The sequence below is a fragment of the Bombina bombina genome, chromosome 6, assembly GCF_027579735.1.
Source record: "Bombina bombina isolate aBomBom1 chromosome 6, aBomBom1.pri, whole genome shotgun sequence".
Taxonomy (NCBI): Eukaryota; Metazoa; Chordata; class Amphibia; order Anura; family Bombinatoridae; genus Bombina; species Bombina bombina.
This window is the reverse complement of record NC_069504.1, coordinates 897967452-897991475: the sequence shown is the minus strand read 5'-3', so window position 1 is coordinate 897991475 and position 24024 is coordinate 897967452. Positions and strand designations below refer to the sequence as shown.

Here is a 24024-nt window from a genome sequence, read left to right as displayed (position 1 = left end):
TTGACACCTTCTCCCGATTCTATAGTCAGTTATATGATGGCACAAAGGTACTCCATAATCCTACGACAAAGGCAGTTTTTGACTCCTTTTTGCAAAAAGCTAAAATGACACCGATAGACGACGAGACCAGAGATGCCCTAAATGCCAAGATCACAAGAGCTGAGGTGATCTCAGCTATAAAAGACCTCAAGCCAGGTAAAGCTCCAGGACCTGATGGATTTCCTGGGGAATACTATAAGGCATTTCGTGAGGCTCTAGTTCCCCATTTAGTGGTGTTTGCGAACCATATAATGGAAGGGGGCAAGATACCTACTGACCTTCTTAGAGCTAAGATTGTGGTTATACCAAAACAGGGGAAAAATCCCAGTCTTTGTAGTAGTTATAGGCCCATATCCCTTATTAATCAGGATGTCAAGATAGTCACAAAAATCCTGGCCAATAGACTGAAGCATATCTTGCCTCGCATCATCCACCCAGACCAAGTAGGATTTATTAAGGATAGGGAAGCCCCAGACAACATTAGAAAGATGATATCGGTGATAGATTTCCTACAGGACCGAAAAGTGCCTTCTCTGATCCTATCACTGGACGCGGAGAAGGCATTTGACAGGGTGGATTGGAAATATATGCTAACCTTGCTCTCGGAACTGGGATTTGAAGGTAATTTTTTGAAGGCCATTATGGGTTTATACTCGTCACCCACAGCTTATGTTAGAGCAATAGGACACCAATCAAGCAATATATCTATCCTAAATGGGACGAGACAAGGCTGCCCTCTTTCCCCCCTAATCTTTGCAATATGCATAGAACCACTAGCTGCTTACATACGAAACTCTACTGACATAGTTGGCCTAGAGATTGGGAAGCTGCACCACAAGATCACCCTGTTCGCGGATGACGTACTACTTACCATCTCGAAACCACTTCACACATTGCCTTACGTATACCAAGCAATACATTTATTCTCTCAGATTTCAGGCTATAAAATCAACGCAGATAAATGTGAGGCACTTCCCATCTCTATCCCAAAACACACTATTAAACTGATAGAGGCGAACTTTGACTTTAGATGGGTACCGGACGGACTAAAATATCTAGGAATAAAATTGAGATCACATTCCTCAAAATTATACGAAACAAACTATACTCCCCTGTTCAAAACAATCAGATCTGACCTAGGGAAATGGAAAAAGATGGGCTTTTCTTGGTACGGGAGGCTCTCCGCTATTAAGATGACAATCCTACCAAGGATACTTTACTTGTTTAGGGTGCTTCCAATTAAAATTAATGTTGCTGACATAGATAATCTGCAGAGAGATATAAATAGGTTCTTACGAGACAATAGACATCCGAGAATTCCACATCATATTCTAAACAAGCATAGACAACTGGGTGGGGTGGGTGCCCCTAATTTACTTGACTACTACAGAGCTGCTAGATTGGCACAAGACTCAATCATTGGCAGATAACAGGTAGATATCCTCTGGCCTGCCCTGGAGGCGGAGATGGCTGGTCAGGAAACACCAGACGGCATTCTCTGGTGCAGTGACTTGTTCACTGGACACGATATCTATAGGAACAAAATCACACTAATCACCAAACAGCAATGGCCTTCATCAAAGCAATCAGAGAAAATTATTTTCTCATACTCAAAAATAATACCTCTAAAATACATCGTTAGTGAAGAGTTTAAAAAACAGATCCAAAAATGGGAAAACAAGGGGCTGTACAGGGTAGCGGACCTTTACTCACAGGGCGCGCTGCTGACCTTCACTCAGTTACGACAGAAACTAGACCCCATCCCACTACACTGGTTCCTATATCTCCAGATAACCTCAGCTGTACGTACGCACACAGCTAAACACCCGACACATAACCGACAAACTGTTCTGGAGCAATTATGTACAGCGACGACTAGACCTAAGAAAGCAATTTCTAGACTATATATCTCCATACAAGAAATGAGAAGACACTCTAAGAATACGCTAATGCTAAAATGGGAAACAGATATAGACAAAGAAATTGAGTTAGACAAATGGGATGAGATATTACATCAAGCTAGTAAAGGCCTTATTAGCGCTGACTTGAAGGAAAATGTAATAAAAACATCCTTCAGATGGTATCTGACCCCAGTAAGAACAGCCCATATGGGGAAGGAGAGCTCTAATTTTTGTTATAGGGGTTGTAAAACTGTAGGAACCTATATACATATGTGGTGGGAATGCCCTAAAGTTAAAAAGATATGGCGAGAACTATCTTTACTACTAGGGAAGGTCCTGGGCGAACAGATACATCTTACACCTGCTCAAGCACTACTTCACGAAGGTGTTCCTAGGCTGCACAAAGACATTAACACCTTTATTAGAATTCTGTGCACCACCACGAGAACAGTTATAGCTAAGTATTGGAAAACAGAAATTCCCTCCTGGTCAGAAGTCTTGACTAAAATCCAACTAGTTTATAGGATGTATGAATCAGCAGCATTCATGCAAGACACGGAATCCACATTCCAAAAAATTTGGTTTTATTGGATATTAGAGAATAATAACAAACCGACCCACAGTGCAGGTGCGGGAGACTGAAGGGAGGCAATACAGGTGTGCTCTAATGGGAGGCTTTGAACTTAGAACAGTGATGGGCACTCATGGCTGGACAATTTTGTTGGAAGAGTTGAGAAGCATACGATTTCCAGCTAGGAGTTTGGAGATATAACGTACAATGCAGACCTACCAACCACTATATTTATTTCATGCAATTATTGTTATTTGTTATTCTTTCATGTTATTTTAACATCTTGTGTTTCTGGTCATTCTCAGTTTGGTTAAAATCAAGCTCTTCCAAAAAGTGCTACTGAGATTGATTAAAGTTGGTTATTTTGTTTATATATTACCCCCCATACTTGAAAGTCTCCTATTGAAAATGTTGCGACGACAACTGGACAATGATACAGCTCAGGAGACTATTGAACAAAACTAACCCCATCCCACAAGAAGGTTGAGAGAACCGATAGAGACTGATATGGCTTAATTCTATGGCTGTTGATCGGTATTTAACCTCTGACAGACGCCTGGAAACTCATACATAAAGACTATGAGGAGCCTCTGTAGCTAGAGGTCTCCCTTGTCATACGAAGTAATCTAGTGGGTCATTTCTTTTTCCTACGAACTGATTATTTTTCACTGTTTGATGTACCTACAGGATCTAATGTCTGTATTTTTCCTGATGTTTTGGGATTGGGAATGTGGGTAATAAAAATTATTTCATTTAAATAAAACAATAATATAAAACTTGTAAGAGACAGAACAAAATGTAGAAACACATACAGGATGAATTGAGGGCCCTATTCCCATGGGAACTTACAATCTAGAAGAGTAGGAGGTTGAGAAACAGGAGGCGAGGACTGCAAGATTGAGAAAGATGTTAATGCAGAGTTAGAGGAGGGAAATATTAGGTAAGTGAAACTAATTTATTATTGAGTTGGGTGGTAGGCTTCCCTGAACAGAAAAGTCTTCAGGGAACATTTAAAGGAAGAAAGATTAGGGCAAAGCCTGACAGCACGAGGGACAGTGTTCCAGAGGGTAGGTGCTGCACGACAGAAGTCCTGCAGTCTAGCATGAGAAGAGGTGATAGTTGCGGATGCAAGGAGCAGGTCATTGTTGGATATTAGTGGGCGGGCTGGAGTATACTTGTGTATTAGAGAGGATAGGTAGAGGGCAGCAGCGTTGGTGAGAGCTTTGTATGTAAGGGTGAGAATTTTGAATTTAATTTTGCTGTGAATGGGGAGCCAATGAAGGGACTCGCAGAGAGGTGCAGCAGTACCGGCCTCTTCACACCATGCCAGATGGAGTTCTTACATGGCAGCAGATTTGTTTTACCATGCCCTACCTCTGCCAAAGAGAGGAAAGTGGCTGCAAAAGGGCCAGCCTCCCCCTCACCAGATCTTGCATAAGGGTACTGATCATGCCAGTCTGAATGCTTTGATCATGATGCTTATTAAAGGCTTAATATGATGAATATGGTTATTTAGTGTAGCTGCAATGCTCTTTTTAAAGGGATAGTCTAGTCAAAAATAAACTTTCATGATTCAGATAGAGCGTGTAATTTTAAACAACTTTCCAATTTACTTGCTCTTGGTATTCTTAGTTGAAAGTTAAACCTAGGCAGGCTCATGTGCTAATTTCTCAGCCCTTGAAGGCCACCTCTTATCTGAATGCATTTTGACATTTTTTCCACAACTAGATGGCGTTAGTTCATGTGTACCATATAGATAACATTGTGCTCATGCACGTGGAGTTACCGAGTCAGCACTGATTGGCTAAAATGCAACTATGTCAAAAGAACTGAAATAAGGAGTCAGTCTGCAGAGGCTTAGATACAAGGTAATTACAGAGGTAAAAAGTATATTAATATAATTGTGGAATAGGTAATAATGGGATAATCTATCTTTTTAAACAATAGAAATTCTGGTGCTGACTGTCCCTTTAAATTCTAATATTTATCTGTGTAGCTTTTAAAACTATTAAAGACAAAGCAGAAATATTTGTTATCTTCCATCTGTCTGAAAATACAGTAAAACTGCTGCCCTTTCAGAGCTCAAGATACAAGTTATCATTTCATAATATTAATTAAATGTCCTAGATTTATTTGTGCTTGTGAGGTTGTGGTGGGCCTCTCTGAGAAGGCCAAATCATGTTCTAAATTCATGAAACTCACTTTTTTCTCTTTCACGATTCAGCTAGAGCATACAATTTTAAACAACTTTCCAATTTGACTTTATTAGCAAATGTGTTTCATTCTCTTTGTATCCTTTGCTGAATAAGCAGCAATGCACTACAGGGAGCTAGCTGAACATATTGTGGTAGCCAATGACAGGAGACATATATGTGAAAACACCAATCAACTGCCAGCTCCCAGTAGTGCATTGCTGCTCCCGAGCCTACCTAGGTATGCTTTTAAAAAAATGTTTTACAAGAGAACAAAGCAAATTAAATATTTCAAGTAAATTGTAAAGTTGTTTAAAATTGAATGCTCTATCTGAATCATCAAAGTTTAATTTTGACTTTACTGTCCCTTAAAGCATTACTTCCCCTTTATAAATTAATTAATAGGTGTCCCTGCCTTTAATATCTATAGTTGCGTGATGTGCCCAATACATGATATCTTGTGCATGAAATGAGAACTGCACGCAAAATAGAAAAACTATAATTACAGCTTCAAATACTATGGAACAACAATTGAAAAATGGTTAATGGAAATGCAAGTGTAAAATATTTGCAGAAATGAATAAGGGGCTGAGCATGGACGTTGCAGGGCATTATGGGTTTGTAGCTGAAATTTTTCACCTGCACTAATGTCAGATATGCAGAATTCTTAAAGGGACCCAATTTTTTTTCATTTATGATTCAGATAGAGAATACCATTTTAAACAACTTTCTAATTCACATATATCTAAAGTTTGCAGCAAATTAGGTTATATACTGTAGAAGTAAATTGAAATGTTGTTTAAAATTATATTCTCTATTTGAATCGTAAACGAAAATTTTTGGGTTTAATGCTCCTTTAAAGAATCTTGAAGTATCTTATCTTGCAGTCTTGTCTTGCTTTTGCAAAGCTAACAACATTGTTGCAATTCTTATTTTTTTGTATATATTACAGTGGACATTTGTAGCAAGGAAGCTTGTGCTCCCCTTTTAATTTGCTAATTCCATAATGTTTTGAATGCATGTTTACAATGCTGGTATCCTTTATAGAGGAATAAATTCTATGGGGCTGATTTATTAAAGTGTGGACAGACATGATACAATGTAGCGTATCATGCCCGCCACGTATCGATTAATGCGACAGCATACGCTATCGGCATTTATCATTGCACAAGCAGTTCTTGGGAACTGCTTGTGCAATCCCCCCCCCCTGCAGATTTGCGGCCAATCAGCCGCTAGCAGGCGTGTCAATCAGCCCGATCGTGTAGGATTGGGCGGATTGATGTCCGCAGCCTCAGAGCAGGCAGACAAGTTATGGAGCAGCCGTCTGAAGGCTTGTGCGGAAACAGGGGCATCAAGCTTCATTCAGAGCTTGATAATTCGGCCCCTATATGCTGAGAGGAACTGTTTCGAACTGTTTTTCACTGTAGCAATCAATGTAAATCAAAATACTCCAGTTGCTTTCCTGTTTTCATGAGGACATCCAGTCTTCTATTTCTGATTGTTTTGTTAATGAACTACCACTAATAAAAAATATATATTAACTAGTCCTCTTTTGTGCTCTCTCCCCCTCTCTTTTGTGCTCTCTCCCCCTCTCTTTTGCACTCTCTCTCGCTCCACCTCTTTTGCTCTCTCTCCCCCTCTCTTTTGTGCTCTCTCCCTCTCTTTTGTGCTCTCTCCCCCTCTCTTTTGCTCTCTCTCACTCCACCTCTCATTTGCTCTCTCTCTCCCCCCTCTCTTTTGCTCCCTCTCTCCCCCTCTCTTTTGCTTTCTCTCCCCCCTCTCTTTTGCTCTCTCCCCTCTCTTTTACGCTCTCTCTCTCCCCCTCTCTTTTGTGTTCTCTCTTTTGCGCTCTTTCCCCCCCTCTTTTTTGTATTCTCTCTTTTGCGCTCTCTTTCCCCCCTCTTTTGCGTGCTCTCTCCCCCTCTCTTTTGCGCTCTCTCTCTCCCCCTCTCTTTTGCACTCTATCTCTCCCCCTCTCTTTTGCGCTCTCTCCCCCCTCTCTTTTGCGCTCTCTCACTCCCCCCTCTTTTGCGCTCTCTCTCCCCCCTCTCTTTTGCGCTCTCTCTCCCCCCTCTCTTTTGCGCTCTCCCCCCTCTCTTTTGCTCCCTCTCTCGCCCTCTCTTTTTTGCTTTCTCTCCCCCCTCTCTTTTGCTCTCTCTCCCCCTCTCTTTTGCGCTCTCTCTCCCCCTCTCTTTTACGCTCTCTCTCTCCCCCTCTCTTTTGCGTTCTCTCTCTTTTGTGCTCTCTCTCTCCCCCCTCTTTTGTGTGCTCTCTCCCCCTCTCTTTTGCACTCTCTCTCCCCCCTCTCTTTTGCACTCTCTCTCTCTCTCCCCCTCTCTTTTGCTCTGTCTCTCTCTCTCCTTTTTGTTTGCTCTCTCTCTCTCTCCCTCCCTCTCTTTTGCTCTCTCTCTCCCCCCTCTCTCCCCCCTCTCTTTTGCTCTGTCTCTCTCCCCTCTCTTTTGCTCTCTCTCTCCAGCCCTCTCTTTTGCTCTCTCCCCCCCCTTTCTTTTGCTCTCTCCTCCCTCTCTCCCCCCTCTCTTTTGCTCTGTCTCTTTCCCCTCTCTTTTGCTCTCTCTCTCCATCCCTTTCTTTTTCTCTCTCTCTCCCCCTCTCTAATGCTCTCTCCCCCCTCTCTTTTTCTCTCTCTCCCCCCTCTCTTTTTCTCTCTCTTCCCTCTATTTTGGTCTTTCCACTTTCTTTTGCTCTTTCCCCTCTATTTTGCTCTCTCTCCCCCCTCTCTTCTGTACTTTCCCCTCTCTTCTGCTCTCCCCCCTCTCTTTAGCTCTTTCCTATCTCTTTTTGTCTCATCCCTCTCTTTCTATTTCTCTCCCCTCTCTCTCGTGCTGACCGCCCCCGGCCACGCCCCACTGGTCATGCCCACGTTCCCACTGACCACACCCATGCTCCATCTGGCCATGCCCACGCTCCGTCCGCTCACGCTCACTTTCAACGAACAGCATGTCAAGTAAAGCCAGGTGTGTTTGACGTTGTGCTGTCTCTACTGCGCCACTGTGCGCATGACAGCTTCGGACAAACACACTTGGCCTTTTATATAATTGGATGGTGAAAAACAAATCTTAAAGTGAGAAATTGCACTCACAAAGAAGTCTTGCTAAATTAAAGGGGCAGTCTAGTCAAAATTAAACTTTTATTATTCAGATAGGGCATGTAATTTTAAACAACTTTCCAATTAACTTTTAACATCAAATTTGCTTTGTTTTCTTGGTATTCTTTGTTGAAAGATAAACCTAGACAGGCTCATATGCTAATTTCTAAGCAATTAAAAGTTGCCTCTTATCTAATTCATGTGTCTCATATAGGTAACATTGTGCTCACTCCCGTGGTGTTATTTAGGCGTCAGCACTGATTAGCTAAAATGCATGTTTTATTGTATTGCCCTGCTTTTGCTTTTATATTTATTGTTATTTTAATGTGTATAAATGTAATTAATGTATGAGTTATTTGGGTACAGGAGGACCTATCAATGCCATTGATAGAAGAGGAGATAGACGGTCTGTCAGGGCTGCTGTTCCCTTTCTATGACATGGACACCCATATGCTGTATCTGGCTGGAAAGGTGAGCTATACATATATACAATATTTAATTATCACATTTACTATTCTCTTCTTCTTGTCATCTATACATTTATTGTCCCTCTGCTTTACCCAAGGGAGATGGGAACATCCGTTATTATGAGATTACCTCAGAGAAGCCATTTCTGACATATTTGATGGAATTTCGCTCTGCTGCACCTCAAAAGGGACTTGGTGAGAAGACAAAGTAAAAACATAAGGACTGAATGATATGGGAAACTGCTTGGCCATAAATAACCTGTTAGATTATTTTCCCAGAAACTGGTAGGTTAAAGAAAGATCTTTTTTATGTACTAGATTTTGACATTAATCTGATTTCCAGGGGTAATGCCGAAACATGGGTTGGACGTCTCAGCATGTGAAGTTTTCCGATTCTACAAACTTGTTACTCTGAAGGGTCTCATAGAACCAATATCCATGATAGTTCCCAGACGGGTGAGTTAGACACACATTCTGTAACAGGATGACACTGATAGAACAAAGTTACAGAGCAGAATATCTGCACATTGTACTATACAGACAAAATATAGCTTTAAAACACCATGGTCTAGATTACAAGTGGAACACAAAACATTAGCTCTATTGTGTTTTAACATTGCTTGCACTCCTATATTTTTGCGTTCCTATATCAAGTCGAAAGTCACTTTTTAATGCTCAAGCAACAGTTTAGGACACGCTAACATCTACATGTTGTATAGAGCGGGTGCACTAAATTATTCACATAATAGATTCCTATAGGGGCGCACAGTAAAATTCATGTTGGATATAGATAAGTGATAAGCGTATGGTGCACATATAGTGAAGTTCTTCTTCTAGTTCTGTGCTACACTATTTTAATGAAAGTTAAAGGGACACAAAACACAATGGCCTAGATTACGAGTTGTGCGTTAGGGTTAAAAAGCAGCGTTAAGAGGTCCTAACGCTGCTTTTTAACGCCCGCTGGTATTACAAGTCTTGCAGGTACAGGTGTACCGCTCACTTTTTTGTCCAGACTCGGAAATACCGCAAATCCACTTACGTCATTTGCGTATCCTATGGGACTTGCATAGCACCGGTATTACGAGTCTGACTAAAAGTGAGCGGTAGACCCTCTCATGTCAAGCCCGGTACCGCATTTAAAAGTCAGTAGTTAAGAGTTTTACACTACAACGCCCTAGCATAAAACTCTTAACTAAAGTGCTAAAAACCTATTAACCCCTAAACCGAGGCCCCCCACATCGCAAACACTAAAATAAATATTTTAACCCCTAATCTTCCTATCCGGACATCGCCGCCACTATAATAAACATATTAACCCCTAAACCGCTGCACTCCCGCATCGCAAACACTAGTTAAATATTATTAACCCCTAATCTGCCGGCTCTAACATTGCCGCCACCTACCTAAATTTATTAACCCCTAATCTGCCGCCCCCAACGTCGCTGCCACTATATTAAATGTATTAACCCCTAAAGTCTAACCCTAACCCCCCTAACTTAAATATAATTACAATAAATATAAATAAAATTACTATCATTAACTAAATAATTCCTATTTAAAACTAAATACTTACCTATAAAATAAACCCTAAACTAGCTACAATATAACTAATAGTTACATTGTATCTAGCTTAGGGTTTATTTTTATTTTACAGGCAACTTTGTATTTATTTTAACTAGGTACAATAGTTATTAAATAGTTATTAACTATTTAATAAACTACCTAGTTAAAATAAAGACAAATTTACCTGTAAAATAAAACCTAACCTAAGTTACAATTACACCTAACACTACACTATAATTAAATTAATTCCCTAAACTAAATACAATTAATTACAATTAAATTAAATTATCTAAAGTACAAAAACAACAACACTAAATTACAGAAAATAATAAAGAAATTACACCTACTCTAATCCCCCTAACAAAATAAAAAAGCCCCCCAAAATAAAAAAAAGCCCTACCCTACACTAAATTACAAATAGCCCTTAAAAGGGCCTTTTGCTGGGCATTGCCCCAAAGTAATAAGCTCTTTTACCTGTAAAAAAAAAGTACAAATACCCCCCCAACATTAAAACCCACCACCCACACAACCAACCCTACTCTAAAACCCACCCAATACCCCCTTAAAAAAACCTAACACTAACCCCTTGAAGATCACCTTACCGGGAGACGTCTTTACCCAACTGGGCAGAAGTGGTCCTCCAGACGGGCAGAAGTCTTCATCCAGACGGCATCTTCTATCTTCATCCATTCGGCGTGGAGCGGGTCCATCTTCAAGACATCCGACGCGGAGCATCCTTTTCTGTCCACGGCCGACAACTGAATGAAGGTTCCTTTAAATGATGTCATCCAAGATGGCGTCCCTTCAATTCCAATTGGCTGATAGAATTCTATCAGCCAATCGGAATTAATGTAGAAAGCAATCAGCCAATAGGATTGAACTGGCATTCTATTGGCTGATTGGAACAGCCAATAGAATGCCAGCTCAATCCTATTGGCTGATTGGATCTTGGATGACGTCATTTAAAGGAACCTTCATTCAGTCGTCGGCCGTGGACATAAGAGGATGCTCCGCGTCGGATGTCTTGAAGATGGACCCGCTCCGCGCTGGATGGATGATGATAGAAGGTGCCATCTGGATGAAGACTTCTGCCCGTCTGGAGGGCCACTTCTGCCCGGTTGGATGAAGTCTTCTGCCCGTCTGGAGGACCACTTCTGCCCAGTTGTGTGAAGACGTCTCCCGGTAAGGTGATCTTCAAGAGGTTAGTGTTAGGTTTTTTTAAGGGGGGATTGGGTGGGTTTTAGTGTAGGGTTGGTTGTGTGGGTGGTGGGTTTTAATGTTGGGGGGGTATTTGTACTTTTTTTTTACAGGTAAAAGAGTTGATTACTTTGGGGCAATGCCCCGCAAAAGGCCCTTTTAAGGGCTATTTGTAATTTAGTGTAGGGTAGGGCTTTTTTATCTTGGGGGGCTTTTTTATTTTGTTAGGGGGATTAGAGTAGGTGTAATTAGTTTAAAAAATCTTGTAATTTCTTTATTATTTTCTGTAATTTAGTGTTTGCTTTTTTTCATACTTTAGATAATTTTATTTAATTGTAATTAATTGTATTTAGTTTAAGGAATTAATTTAATTAAGTGTAGTGTTAGGTGTAATTGTAACTTAGGTTAGGTTTTATTTTACAGGTAAAGTTGTCTTTATTTTAACTAGGTAGTTTATTAAATAGTTAATAACTATTTAATAACTATTGTACCTAGTTAAAATAAATACAAAGTTGCCTGTAAAATAAAAATAAACCCTAAGCTAGATACAATGTAACTATTAGTTATATTGTAGCTAGTTTAGGGTTTATTTTATAGGTAAGTATTTAGTTTTAAATAGGAATTATTTAGTTAATTGTAGTAATTTTATTTAGATTTATTTTAATTATATTTAAGTTAGGGGGTATTAGGATTAGGGTTAGACTTAGGTTTAGGGGATAATAACTTTATTATAGTGGCGGCGATGGTGGGGGCGTCAGATTAGGGGTTAATAAATGTAGGTAGGTTGCGGCGACATAGGGGGTGGCAGATTAGGGGTTAATAAATAAAATGTAGGTGTCTGCGATGTTGGGGGCGGTAGATTAGGGGTCCATAAGTATAATGTAGGTGGCGGCGGTGTCCGGGGTGGCAGATTAGGGGTTAATAATATAATGCAGGTGGCGGCGATGTCAGGGGCAGCAGATTAGGGGTTAATAAGTGTAAGATTAGGGGTGTTTAGACTCGGGGTTCATGTTAGGGTGTTAGGTGTAGACATAAATGTATTTTCCCCATAGGAATCAATGGGGCTGCGTTAGGAGCTTTGCGCTGCTCTTTTGAAGGTGTTAGGTTTTTTTTCAGCCGGCTCTCCCCCATTGATTCCTATGGGGAAATCGTGCACGTTTTACCAGCTCACCACTAACGTAAGCAGCGCTGGTATTGAGGTGAGATGTGGAGCTAAATTTTGCTCTACGCTCACTTTTTGCGGCTAACGCCGGGTTTGTAGAAACCCGTAATACCAATGCTGTCTGTAAGTGAGCAGTGAGCATAAACTGCTCGTTAGCACCGCACAGCCTCTAACGCAAAACTCGTAATCTAGGCAAATGTTTTTCTTTCATAATTCAGATAGAGCATGCAATTTTAAGCAACTTTCTAATTTACTCCTATTATAACTTTTTCTTTGTTCTCTTGCTATCTTTATTTGAAAAAGCAGGAATGTAAGCATAGGAGTCGGCCCATTTTTAGTTCAGCACCTGGGTAGTGCCTGCTTATTGTTGGCTAAATATAGCCACCAATCAGCAAGCGCTATCCAGGTGCTTAACCATATATGGTCCGGCTACTGTGCTTACATTCCTGTTTTTTCAAATAAAGATACCAAGAAAGCGAAGAAAAAATTATAATAGGAGTAAATTAGAAAGTTGCTTAAAATTGCATGCTCTATCTGAATCATGAAAGAAAAAAAAAATGGGTTTTGTGTACCTTTAAGTATAAAATACTTCATACATGCACACATATTTCTTCACATCTCAAAAAGCATTACATTTCACTGCTCTGTTTTGGGTTGCGCTCAAGTGCATCAATTAACTCACCACTTGTAACATGTGCGCAATGAGCACTCTAAGGGGCATATTTATCAAAGTGCGAGCGGACATGATACGATGTAGCGTACCATGTCTGCTGCACATCGATAAATGCTGACTTCATACGCTGTCGGCCGCTAGCAGGGAGTGTCAATCAACCTGATCATATTCGATCGGGTTGATTTCTGTCTGCCGCCTCAGAGCAGGCAGAAAAGTTATGGAGCAGCGTTCGTTAGAAACAAGGGGCTGCATTCGGAGCTTGATAATTCGGCCCCTAATAGTGCACCCTTCCCTATTTAGTAAAAGTATAAGGAACACTTAAAAAAAGTTTTGGCCACGTTATAAAGCTTTTGTTAAAATAATTAACCATCCACTTCTAATACCACATTGTGTTTTATTCTTTGTACAAGGTCTCGCAAAAGACAATGCACCCTGTACTATCGATTGTGCTCCACTTGTAATCTAACGCAATATCTGTCCATCAAGCGGCATGGTGGCACAAACAGAATATATTTATAAAATATTGTATATGTCTGCTCATCTAACTATAGTTTGTCACAGACAATAGACAGTATTTGTCCATCCCACTTCATGGTAACATTGACGAAAATGAACTGTTTGTAACTGAGAAACAAAGAAAGAAGCTGTTTACGAGATAAACCATTCCACTGAAGAGTGACATAGATAGAATGGAATTGTATGGCATTTGACATAATATGACACATATGATTCTTTATTGCAGTCTGAGACTTATCAGGAAGATATTTATCCGATGACTGCAGGGTTAGAACCAGCTCTGTGTCCTGAAGAGTGGCTTAGTGGCATCAACAGAGGTATGTCAGATATTTAACTAAACTAATATGAAATAAAAATTGTGACAGACCCCAAACAAAGCTAGGCTGGGATCATGAGCAAAGTTGGGTAGGAATTATGCATGAGGACACTAAATAATAGGGAGGAGCAAAAGCAAAATTAGGAAGACTTAAGGGCATATCTGGGAGTTTATAATTCCTACCCAGGTCTGTTCATAATTCCAGAGGGAAATAAGTAAAGTAAGCAGAGAAATTATCAGAAGAACTTATGAGGTATCATGAGCTAAATGCTGACTCTAGAGCAGTGTCTCTCAACCTTTTTGTGACATGTACCCCTACATACAAACATTTCTGCCTTTAGTACCCCAACTGCAACACAGGAATATTATTAAAGGGTTAGTCTAGTCAAATTTAAACTTGCATGATTCAGATAGAGCATGCAATTTTAAGCAACTTTCTAATTTACTCCTATTATCATTTTTTCTTCGTTCACTTGGTAACTTTATTTGAAAAAGCTGGAATTTAAGCTTTGGAGCCAGCCCATTTTTGGTTCACAACCCTGGGTAGTGCTTGCTGATTGGTGGCTACGTTTAGACACCAAACATCAAGCGCTACCCAGGTTCTGAACCAAAAATGGTCTGGCTCCTAAGCTTACATTCTTGCTTTTTCAAATAAAGATACAAAGTGAACGAAGAAAAATTGATAATAGGAGTAAATTAGAAAGTTGCTTAAAATTGCATACTCTATCTGAATCATGCAAGTTTAATTTTGACTAGACTATTCCTTTAACCCCTTAACGACCGAGGACGTGCAGGGTACGTCCTCTTAAAAAAGTCACTTAACGACCAAGAACGTACCCTGCACGTCCTCGGTTTGGAAAGCAGCTGGAAGCGATCCTGATCACTTCCAGCTGCTTTCCGGTTATTGCAGGATGCCTCGATATCGAGGCATCCTGCAATAACAATTTTTGCCCCTCCGGTGCAGAGAGAGCCACTCTGTGGCCCTCTCTGCACCGGACATCGATGGCCGCATTCGTTGGTGGGTGGGAGCGTAAATGGGAGGTGGGTGGGCGGCCATCAATGGCTTCTTAGTCAGAGAGGGGGGCGGGATCGGGGGAGGGATCGTCGGGGGCGCGCACCGGTGCGCGTGCACAGGGGGCGGCGGGGGGGGCGCGTGCACGGGGAGGGAGCGGGTGGGAACTGCTTACACTACAGAAACTATTTTGATATTATTGTAAAAAATAAAAAAATAAAAAACTAATGGAAATCATCTAAGGGATCTGGGAGGGGGTGGGGGATTGATCTGGGGGGGGGGGGGAGAGCTACACTACAGAAAAAACTAAAATAAATTGTAAAAAAACATTTTTATATGCAAACTGGGTACTGGCAGACAGCTGCCAGTACCCAAGATGGCCCCCAATAAGGCAGTGGGGGGGGAGTAGAGAGCTGTTTTGGGGGGGATCAGAGAGGTTGGGGGCTAAGGGGGGATCCTACACAGCAGCATATGTAAATATGCTTAAAAAAAAAAAAGTAAAAAAAAAAAAAACCTTTTATTTTAGTACTGGCAGACTTTCTGCCAGTACTTAAGATGGCGGGGACAATTGTGGGGTGGGGGAGGGAAGAGAGCTCTATGGGAGGGATCAGGGGGTCTGATGTGTCAGGTGGGAAGCTGATCTCTACACTAAAGCTAAAATTAACCCTGCAAGCTCCCTACAAGCTACCTAATTAACCCCTTCACTGCTGGGCATAATTCACGTTTTGTGCGCAGTGGATTTAGCGGCCTTTTAATTACCAAAAAGCAACACCAAAGCCATATATGTCTGCTATTTCTGAACAAAGGGGATCCCAGAGAATCATTTACAACCATTTGTACCATAATTGCACAAGTTGTTTCTAAATAATTTCAGTGAGAAACCTAAAGTTTGTGAAAAAGTTGACTATTTTTTTTAATTTAATCGTATTTGGCGGTGAAATATACCAAAATGGGCCTAGATCAATACTTGGGGTTGTCTACTACACTACACTAAAGCTAAAATTAACCCTACAAGCTCCCTACAAGTTCCCTAATTAACCCCTGCACTGCTGAGCATAATACACTTGTGGTGTGCAGCAGCATTTAGCTGACTTCTAATTACTTAAAAACAACGCCAAAGCGATATATGTCTGCTATTTCTGAACAAAGGGGATCCCAGAGAAGCATTTACAACCATTTGTGCCATAATTGCACAAAATGTTTGTTAATGATTTCAGTGAGAAACCTAAAATTTGGAAAGATTTTACTTTTTTTTTTTATTTGATCGCATTTGGCGGTGAAATGGTGGCATGAAATATACCAAAATGGGCCTAGATCAATACTTTGGGATGTCTTCTAAAAAAATATATATACATGTCAAGGGATATTCAGGGATTCCTGAAAGATATCAGTGTTCCAATGTAACTAGCGCTAATTTTGAAAAAAAAGTGGTTTGGAAATAGCAAAGTGCTACTTATATTTATGGCCCTATAACTTGCAAAAAAAGCAAAGAACGTGTAAACATTGGGTATTTATAAACTCTGGACAAAATTTATAAACTATTTAGCATGGGTGTTATTTGGTGGTTGTAGATGTGTAACAGATTTTGGGGGTCAAAGTTAGAAAAAGTGTGTTTTTTTCATTTTTTCCTCATATTTTATAATTTTTTTATAGTAAATTATAAGATATGATGAAAATAATGGTATCTTTAAAAAGTCCATTTAATGGCGAAAAAAACGGTATATAATATGTGTGGGTACAGTAAATGAGTAAGAGGAAAATTACAGCTAAACACAAACACCGCAAAAATGTAAAAATAGCCTTGGTCCCAAACGGACAGAAAATGGAAAAGTGCTGTAGTCATTAAGGGGTTAAGTTAAGAAAAATAAGAGGCAAGCGTTCATATCCCAGATATCCTTTTTTTAGGAATTTATTTTAAAATTCTGGGCTTTTACTCATGTAAAATCTCTGGAAATGTTAGAGCAACAAATAATAAAGAAAGCAACTAGTAGAGAAAACACAGACACAACACAGATTTCTTTACTATAATGTCAAGTACATTAGAAAAAAACATATGATGAGGGAAGCAATATTCATATTGCCTTTTTTAGGCATCTAACTTCATCATATACACTGCCTATCACTATCAGGCTCAATTCTTACTTACTTAGGTATAGAGCACTTTACCTGGTACATTTCATCATGGGATGCTTTTCTTGTGACATTTCACTATGTCCCTATATCTGGCACATGTATTTGTGACACCTTTTCACAGTATTATAGCCTTTACCTGGCACTTTCCCAGTGACACACATTATACCAGCGTTTCTCTACTCCAATCCTCAAATGTCACAAACTGGCCATATTTTAAGGATTTCCCAACCTGAGTAAAGGCGAATCAGTCATAATGAGTGAGTAGCTTTATAGCCCAGGCAGGGAATCAGAATCTGGCCTGTTAGGTTGCTTGAAGGTAGAACTGAGAAACACTGATATCTGCTGTTCATAGAATGTTTAGTTTAACTGCATCTGGACAATAAATAATTAAATGGCTAGTGCTGGAATACCCATTACCGAAGCTCCTGGTACCCCGGTGTATATGCAACACAGGTTGAGAAACTAAACAATATCTAGAGGACTTCAGTGACTGAAGCAGTTCCTGAAAGTCGGCATAGTTTGGGCTATGAACGTAGACAGAGGTTTACCTTTGAGTTGGTGAAATAAGATCTGGCAACAAAGGAATCTTACTTAAAAAATAGTTCCTATACATATATCTTTAGGCATATTTCTATGTGTCCCATTGTGAAGCCACCGACCGTAGGACAATGTGAGAGAGTGTTTCACTGTAGAAATGAGAAGTGGGGTAGTGACCTGAGTAATGACGGAGAGTGGATCATTACACCATGATGGCATGAGGAATTGGGCATGCTGGTGAACTAAGAAAAAGCGGAGGCAAAGGGACCTTAATCTGAGAATATTAAGGGCAAAACATTTAATCTAGGATAGTATGGGATGAGCAGTATGCCATGCTAGGAGCTGGTGATACCTCAGGCAAGGGACTGTGCTGCACTAATGAATGTGGGGCCTGAGGGCCCAGTGATCTAAAGATCGCTGTCCAAGTCTCTTCGGTACGGTGAGGCCCTTAAAAAAATTATAATCACAAATCTATCTTGAGAAATGTTTATGTTACTATGTAGTGTTCTTTGTGTAAAACAGAGAATTCTACATTACAATACAAGGTCTAAAAGAATCCCAAAGATTTTGCGTGATTTCAGGCTCTAAGTCACATTAGGGAATGAGTACTATAGTTTTGAGAGGACATAGAGCTTACAATGGGGTAGAGAAGGGAATAACAGAAAAATTGTGATATGGGGGCAAAGCGTCAATCTCAGTGCATTCGCCAGCGTCAATACGCTCGCCAGACATTGCTGACTCGGATCTGAATACGATACCCTTATCTATTAAAAAAAATGTCAAAAACACGCGCGTCAAGTACGGTGCGATGAGCATCGGACTGTTGTTAACTAATGTTAATGTCACGGTTATTCATGTGTTTCCAAACTTTATTTATACAATTTCATTACTGTCCATGAACAAGCACATTTCTCTAAAGCTAATCTTTTATTTTTCATCTGTTAATGTCCAAGAAATAGCTACATTTATACCTCAACAAACAATATCTCATAGAAAGTTATTTTTATATTTATTTGTTATACAAAAAAATCTGTTATATGATACTTTCACAAAAATGTATGTGTATTTGTATTTCTAGAAGTCATGATATGCTTTTATCTCATATTTTTTTTTATAAATGATTTAATGCTAGAATTGTACATATATCTTTGCACATACTTGTATACTGTATATATATATATATATATATATATATATATATATATATATATATATATATATGTGTGTGTGTGTGTGTGTGTTATGCAGAAATATTTTGCAAACATATTAACATGTCCCTAAATTCATTTTTTTGTTCTAAACAATGTTGTCTTTCATATCTTTGTGTTTATTTATACCACTATATGTATATAGTGTAAATTTATTATTATTCTGAGCAGGAATAATTGTGAATATAACATGTAATCAGAGTATCATATGTATTTATTTGCAATCAATGGATATTTTAAGAGCTGGACCAGTTTTCTCTCTGTACCTGTGTAACCCCTCCTGATTGCAATCTAGTTTTAAAAACCACCCCTGGCTGGCATATAAAATGACATTTCTTACTGAAAAAAAATTCAAGAGAAGGAAGAAATACATTTAATAGCATGACCGTAAAGAGGTGATTTACATTTCCGCTGTATCTGAATCATGACAGTTTAATGTTAGGTGGGCTATCCCTTTGAGCTATCAGCTTAAGACTATATTGAATCAAACATCAATTCAAATTTTAATATTGTCTAAAATATTACTCTGTGTGTCCTAATGTCAGCATCAATGTTTATCTTTAATTCTAATTTCACATATACATACTTTTAAAATATAATACACAATGTATCAAATGACACTTACAAGTTCTGATGAGTGATCAATGACACAAGTATCGAGCAATTTGATTAGTTAGTGATCGTTTAAAATGTATATTTGAATCAGATTGGCTGATGTCATGTGATTATGCATAGTCCAAACAAAAGTTGAAAAATTCACTACTTTGCATCATAATTGGTGCGAAAGTGTTGCGTCAAAATTGGTGGAGAGTGTGACTTGTATTACGTGGCTTAAACATGGTGCACATAGATTTTTCACCAAAAAATAAAAAGGAAGTTAAAGGTACATGAAACCCACATTTTTTCTTTCATGATTTAGAAAGAGAATGCTATTTTAAACATCTTTCTAATTTACTTCTATTATCTCATTTGTTTTATTCTCTTGATATTCTTTGCTGAAAAGCATATCTAGATATGCTCAGTAGCTGCTGATTGGTTGCTGCACATAGAAGCCTTGTGATTGGCTCACCCATGTGCATTGCTTTTTCTTCAACTAAGGATATCTAAAAAATGAAGCAAAATAAATAATAGAAGTAAATTGTAATGTTGTTTAAAGTTGTATTCTCTATCTGAATCATGAAAGAAAGATTTTGGGTTTAGTGGCCCTTTAACTATATTATGTTGTGTATTTATTTCACTTTTATCTCTATATCTATAAGTGTGCGAAAAGTTTGAGGCAAAACTTTTTAACAAATTTGTAGAAATAGTGTCCCCTTGGTTTGTTAATGAGAGACAAATTTGTAGCATAATCCATAAGTAGTAATGTATTTTTCATTTTTATCCCTATATCTACTAGTGCACCACATGTGGAGCAATAATATTGTTTCATTTAGAAAAGATATACAATTTTTATAGAGTTTCTAATTTACTTTTATTATGTAACTAGTCGATAAGCCTGCCCAGAGGGCAGTCTAATTATTCTGAATCCACTGAAGGTGGATTCTTTCACCACCCTGCCATTTTCGGAATTCACCTGGATGCAGCTTTGCTGCATCCAGTTGAATTCTTTTGTCCTTGCGCTGCCAACATTACATTGAGGATGCGTGCGCAACTGCCGACAGTGACGGACATTACAAATGCAATTATAGTATAGATATGCTTCATTCTCTTGCAGCATCAAACATAAGCTTTCTGTGTTTTCAGACTCCCATTGAGTTCTATGGCATCCGTGACCTCAAGGGTAGCGGATTGAAAACTAGGTACGCTGCATCTGAATGCACGCGAGCATACCTGTTAAATGTTGATGTTAAATGATAAATTGGGAAAAGGGTCAAATAGAGTCGAATCTGAATTCGAAACATCTGTAATGACGCAAGCATCGATCTGAGTTGGATTGAGATCGCGGGATCGTATGTTACGTCACAAATTTCAACATTTGCCGATCTTGACGCTTTGATAACTACGGCGGATCAATATTGCGACAATTACGATGCGGAATTCAAGAGTATTTTCAGTTGACACTTTGATATATAGGCCCCATGATCCTAAATTAAGCTGACACAAAGTGATAAAACTGCCAATATTCATAGAGAAAAGCTGGAGAGGGACTATGATCTTTGAAATAATGAGCAAAGAGACACTGAGAAGTCCTGGAAGAATAATCAGGACATAAACTCAATAATGTAAGCAGAGCTTGAGAATCAGGTCACAGTTAGGAAGAAACAGATTTATGCCAGTGAGAAATTCACAAGGGGTTAGCACAAGGTGATGAGGATATAATCTGATGCTTAAAGGGACATGAAACCGCAACATTTTATTTTGTGATTCAGACAGAGCATACAACTTAAAAAAACAACAATGTTCCAGTTTACGTCTATTATCAAATTTACTTTGTTCCCATGGTATTCTTGTTGAACAGTAACCTAGGTACTTAGGTGTCAGGAGCACTACATGACAGCAAACATTGCTGCCATCTAGTGCTCTTGCAAATGAGTAACATTCTTGCAATACTGCTCCAGACACGTGCACGCTCCAGAGCTTACACCACTGCCTATCAACAAAATATACTAAGAGAAAGAAGGAAATTTGATCATAGAAGTAAATTTGAAAGTTGTTTAAAATCACATGCTCTATCTGATTAAAAACAATTGAGTTTATTGTCCTTTTATCATGTTCATCGCTAGTTGTTTGTTGCCTCAGAATGCCAGTGTTACACCATTTTCACTGGCAAATCTGTTTTTGGGTACTGACAAACGAGCTCAATTAGTCATCTGTAAAGCTTGGAGTTTAGATTTATTGCTGTGTAGCTGATATTGCATGAAGGATGCTGCCTCTCAGTGTCATTGTGTTTAACTGCACAAATATATAGATAATTCACTTTTTGACAGTTGGATATTACAATTGTACGTACTATTCAATTTGATGGCAAAACTTTCAAGTAAAAATAGACAATACACAACAAACATAGATCAGTATAGATATTTTCAGTTCACATCTACATTCTAGAGATCTAGAATATCACTTCCTTAAGAAAAGCACTAGACTGAGTTACCCAGGTCCATGTAACGCTATTCTAGAATGAAAGCTTGTTAAAAGGACATATAAATTCCTAAGCAACTTATTCAGAAATTAAATCTTTATAATACAGTATAAAAAATATTTAGCTATCCATGAAAGTGTCTGTTTCACCTTTTGAAAATACCAAAAGCAACACTTCCTTAGGCCCTTTCAATTGCTTGCTATATGAATGCTCCCATACATTTGTAAAAAAATTGTTCCCAAGATTTGCTTATCCCTGCAGCTAATCAGCACTTTGAGTAATTTATAACCCCAATTCCGAAAAAGTTGGGACAGTATGGAAAATGCAAAATAAACAAACAAAAAGAGTCATTTGAAAATTCAAATCAACCTGTACTATACTGAAAACACATTATTAACACATTATTTGATGTTTTGCTTTGTGAATGTAATGTATTTTTGAAAATAAACACTCATTTCAAATCTGATTACCGTAACACACTCCAAAAAAGTTGGGACAGTCGACTATTTACCACTGTGTAACATCACCTTTTCTTTTAATAATACTTATTGAGTGTTTGGGCACTGAAGACTCCAGTTGATTAAGTTTAGCAAGCAGAATTTCCCCCCATTCATCCATTAAGCATGTATTCAGCTGTGCAACTTACAGGGCCTTGTTGCCTTATTTTGCGCTTCATAATGTGCCACACATTCTCATTTGGAGACAGGTTAGGACTGCAGGCAGGCCATGCTAGCACCCACACTCTCTGCTAATGCAACCATGCACTTGTAATCTAGGCAGAATGTGGTTTGGTGTTGTCCTACTGGAAAGTGCAGGGACGTCCCTGGAAAAGACGATGTCTGGATGTATATAAATCTTTCTGCATTAATGGTGCCCTCACATATGTCCAAGTTACCCATGCCATAGGCACTGACACCCCCGCATACCATGACAGATGCAGGTTTTTGAACTTGACGCTGATAAAAGCTTGGATGGTCCTTTTCCTCTTTGGCTCAGAGAACATGACAACTGTTTTTTCCAAAAACTATTTGAAATGTTGACTCGTCGGATCACAAAACAAGATTCCACTGTGCTACTGTCCATCTCAGACAGAGCCCATAGAAGTTGGCGGTGCTTCTGGATAGTGTTGATGTATGGCTTCTGCTTTGCATAGTAAAGCCTTAACTTGAATCTGTGGATACAGCGGCAAATAGTATTGACTGACAAAGGTTTACCAAAGTATTCCCGAGCCCATGTCAGGATATCCATTACAGACTCATGACAGTTTTTGAGACAGTAACGTCTGAGGGATCGGAGATCACACACATTTAGAAGTGGTTTGCTGCATTGCCCTTTACACACCGTGATTTGACAGGATTCCTTGAATCTTTTAATTATATTGTGCACTGTAGAAGGTGAAATGCCCAAAATCCTACTGATTTGTCTTTGGGGAATGTTGTTCTCAAAGTGTTTGTTGGATTATTCGCTGACGCATCTGTTGGCAGAGCCTCGACCTATCCTTGCTCTTGAAGGACAAGGCCTTTTTTGGAGGCTCCTTATATACTATGATTACATGATTGCCTCACCTGTTTCACATCACCTTCTTATTTCAACTTGTCACATCGCTATTTGTCCTAAATTGCCCCTGTCCCAACTTTTTTGGAATGTGTTGCAGTTATCCGATTTGAAATGAGTGTATATTTTCAAAAATACACTAAATTCTTAAAGTAAAACATACAATAATGTATTAAAAATGTGTTTTAATGGGTGAATGGATTTTCAAATTACTCTTTTCTGTGTTTTTTTTTGCATTTTTCATAATGTCCCAACTTTTTCAGAATTGGGGTTGTAGTAAAGCATGCATTTGGATGCAAATGAAATTTGTTTAAGGCATTGGTGTCTTCGGTAATTTTTAAAACATAAAACAATGGAGCTTTCATGAGTATTTCAATGTTATGGTTAACATGAAACTAAGTCTTAATTGCAGAGTAAGTTATTTAAGAACATTTATGTCCCTTTAAGGACTGAACTGTGAATTCCTGGTTTAACAATGACTGTAACCCACAGACCCTGTCCTGATGAGCTTAAAGGATGGTTACAGAAAGGAATCCATACTCACATTTAAAGCTCCTATAAAAGACAAGAAAAGTCTCGTTGTGAATGGGATCGACCTATTGGAGAATGTCCCACCACGTACAGAGAATGAGGTGAGTGCAATATCCTACATTGTACATTACACTGTATTTACGCACAGCACCTAGCCCTAAAGCAGCACCTTATCAGCACTTTTCATCATCTGCTTATCACATATCTATATACTAGAAATCCTCCATTCAGTCCTAGTGGGGTTCAAGGTCCCTATAATAACTGTAG

At 39.0% G+C, this 24024-nt stretch overlaps 1 protein-coding gene across 1 annotated transcript in view; it reads left to right on the top strand.

Annotated features, from left to right (window-relative positions):
• The window catches only part of CORO2B (coronin 2B), a 159958-nt gene that overhangs the window by 123035 nt on the left and 12899 nt on the right, over positions 1-24024 (top strand). The window contains exons 7-11 of the mRNA XM_053718500.1: positions 8176-8280; positions 8375-8471; positions 8620-8732; positions 13614-13704; positions 23719-23858. Of these exons, the coding sequence (XP_053574475.1) occupies positions 8176-8280; positions 8375-8471; positions 8620-8732; positions 13614-13704; positions 23719-23858 (546 nt within the window). The remainder of the gene's footprint in view (positions 1-8175; positions 8281-8374; positions 8472-8619; positions 8733-13613; positions 13705-23718; positions 23859-24024) is intronic.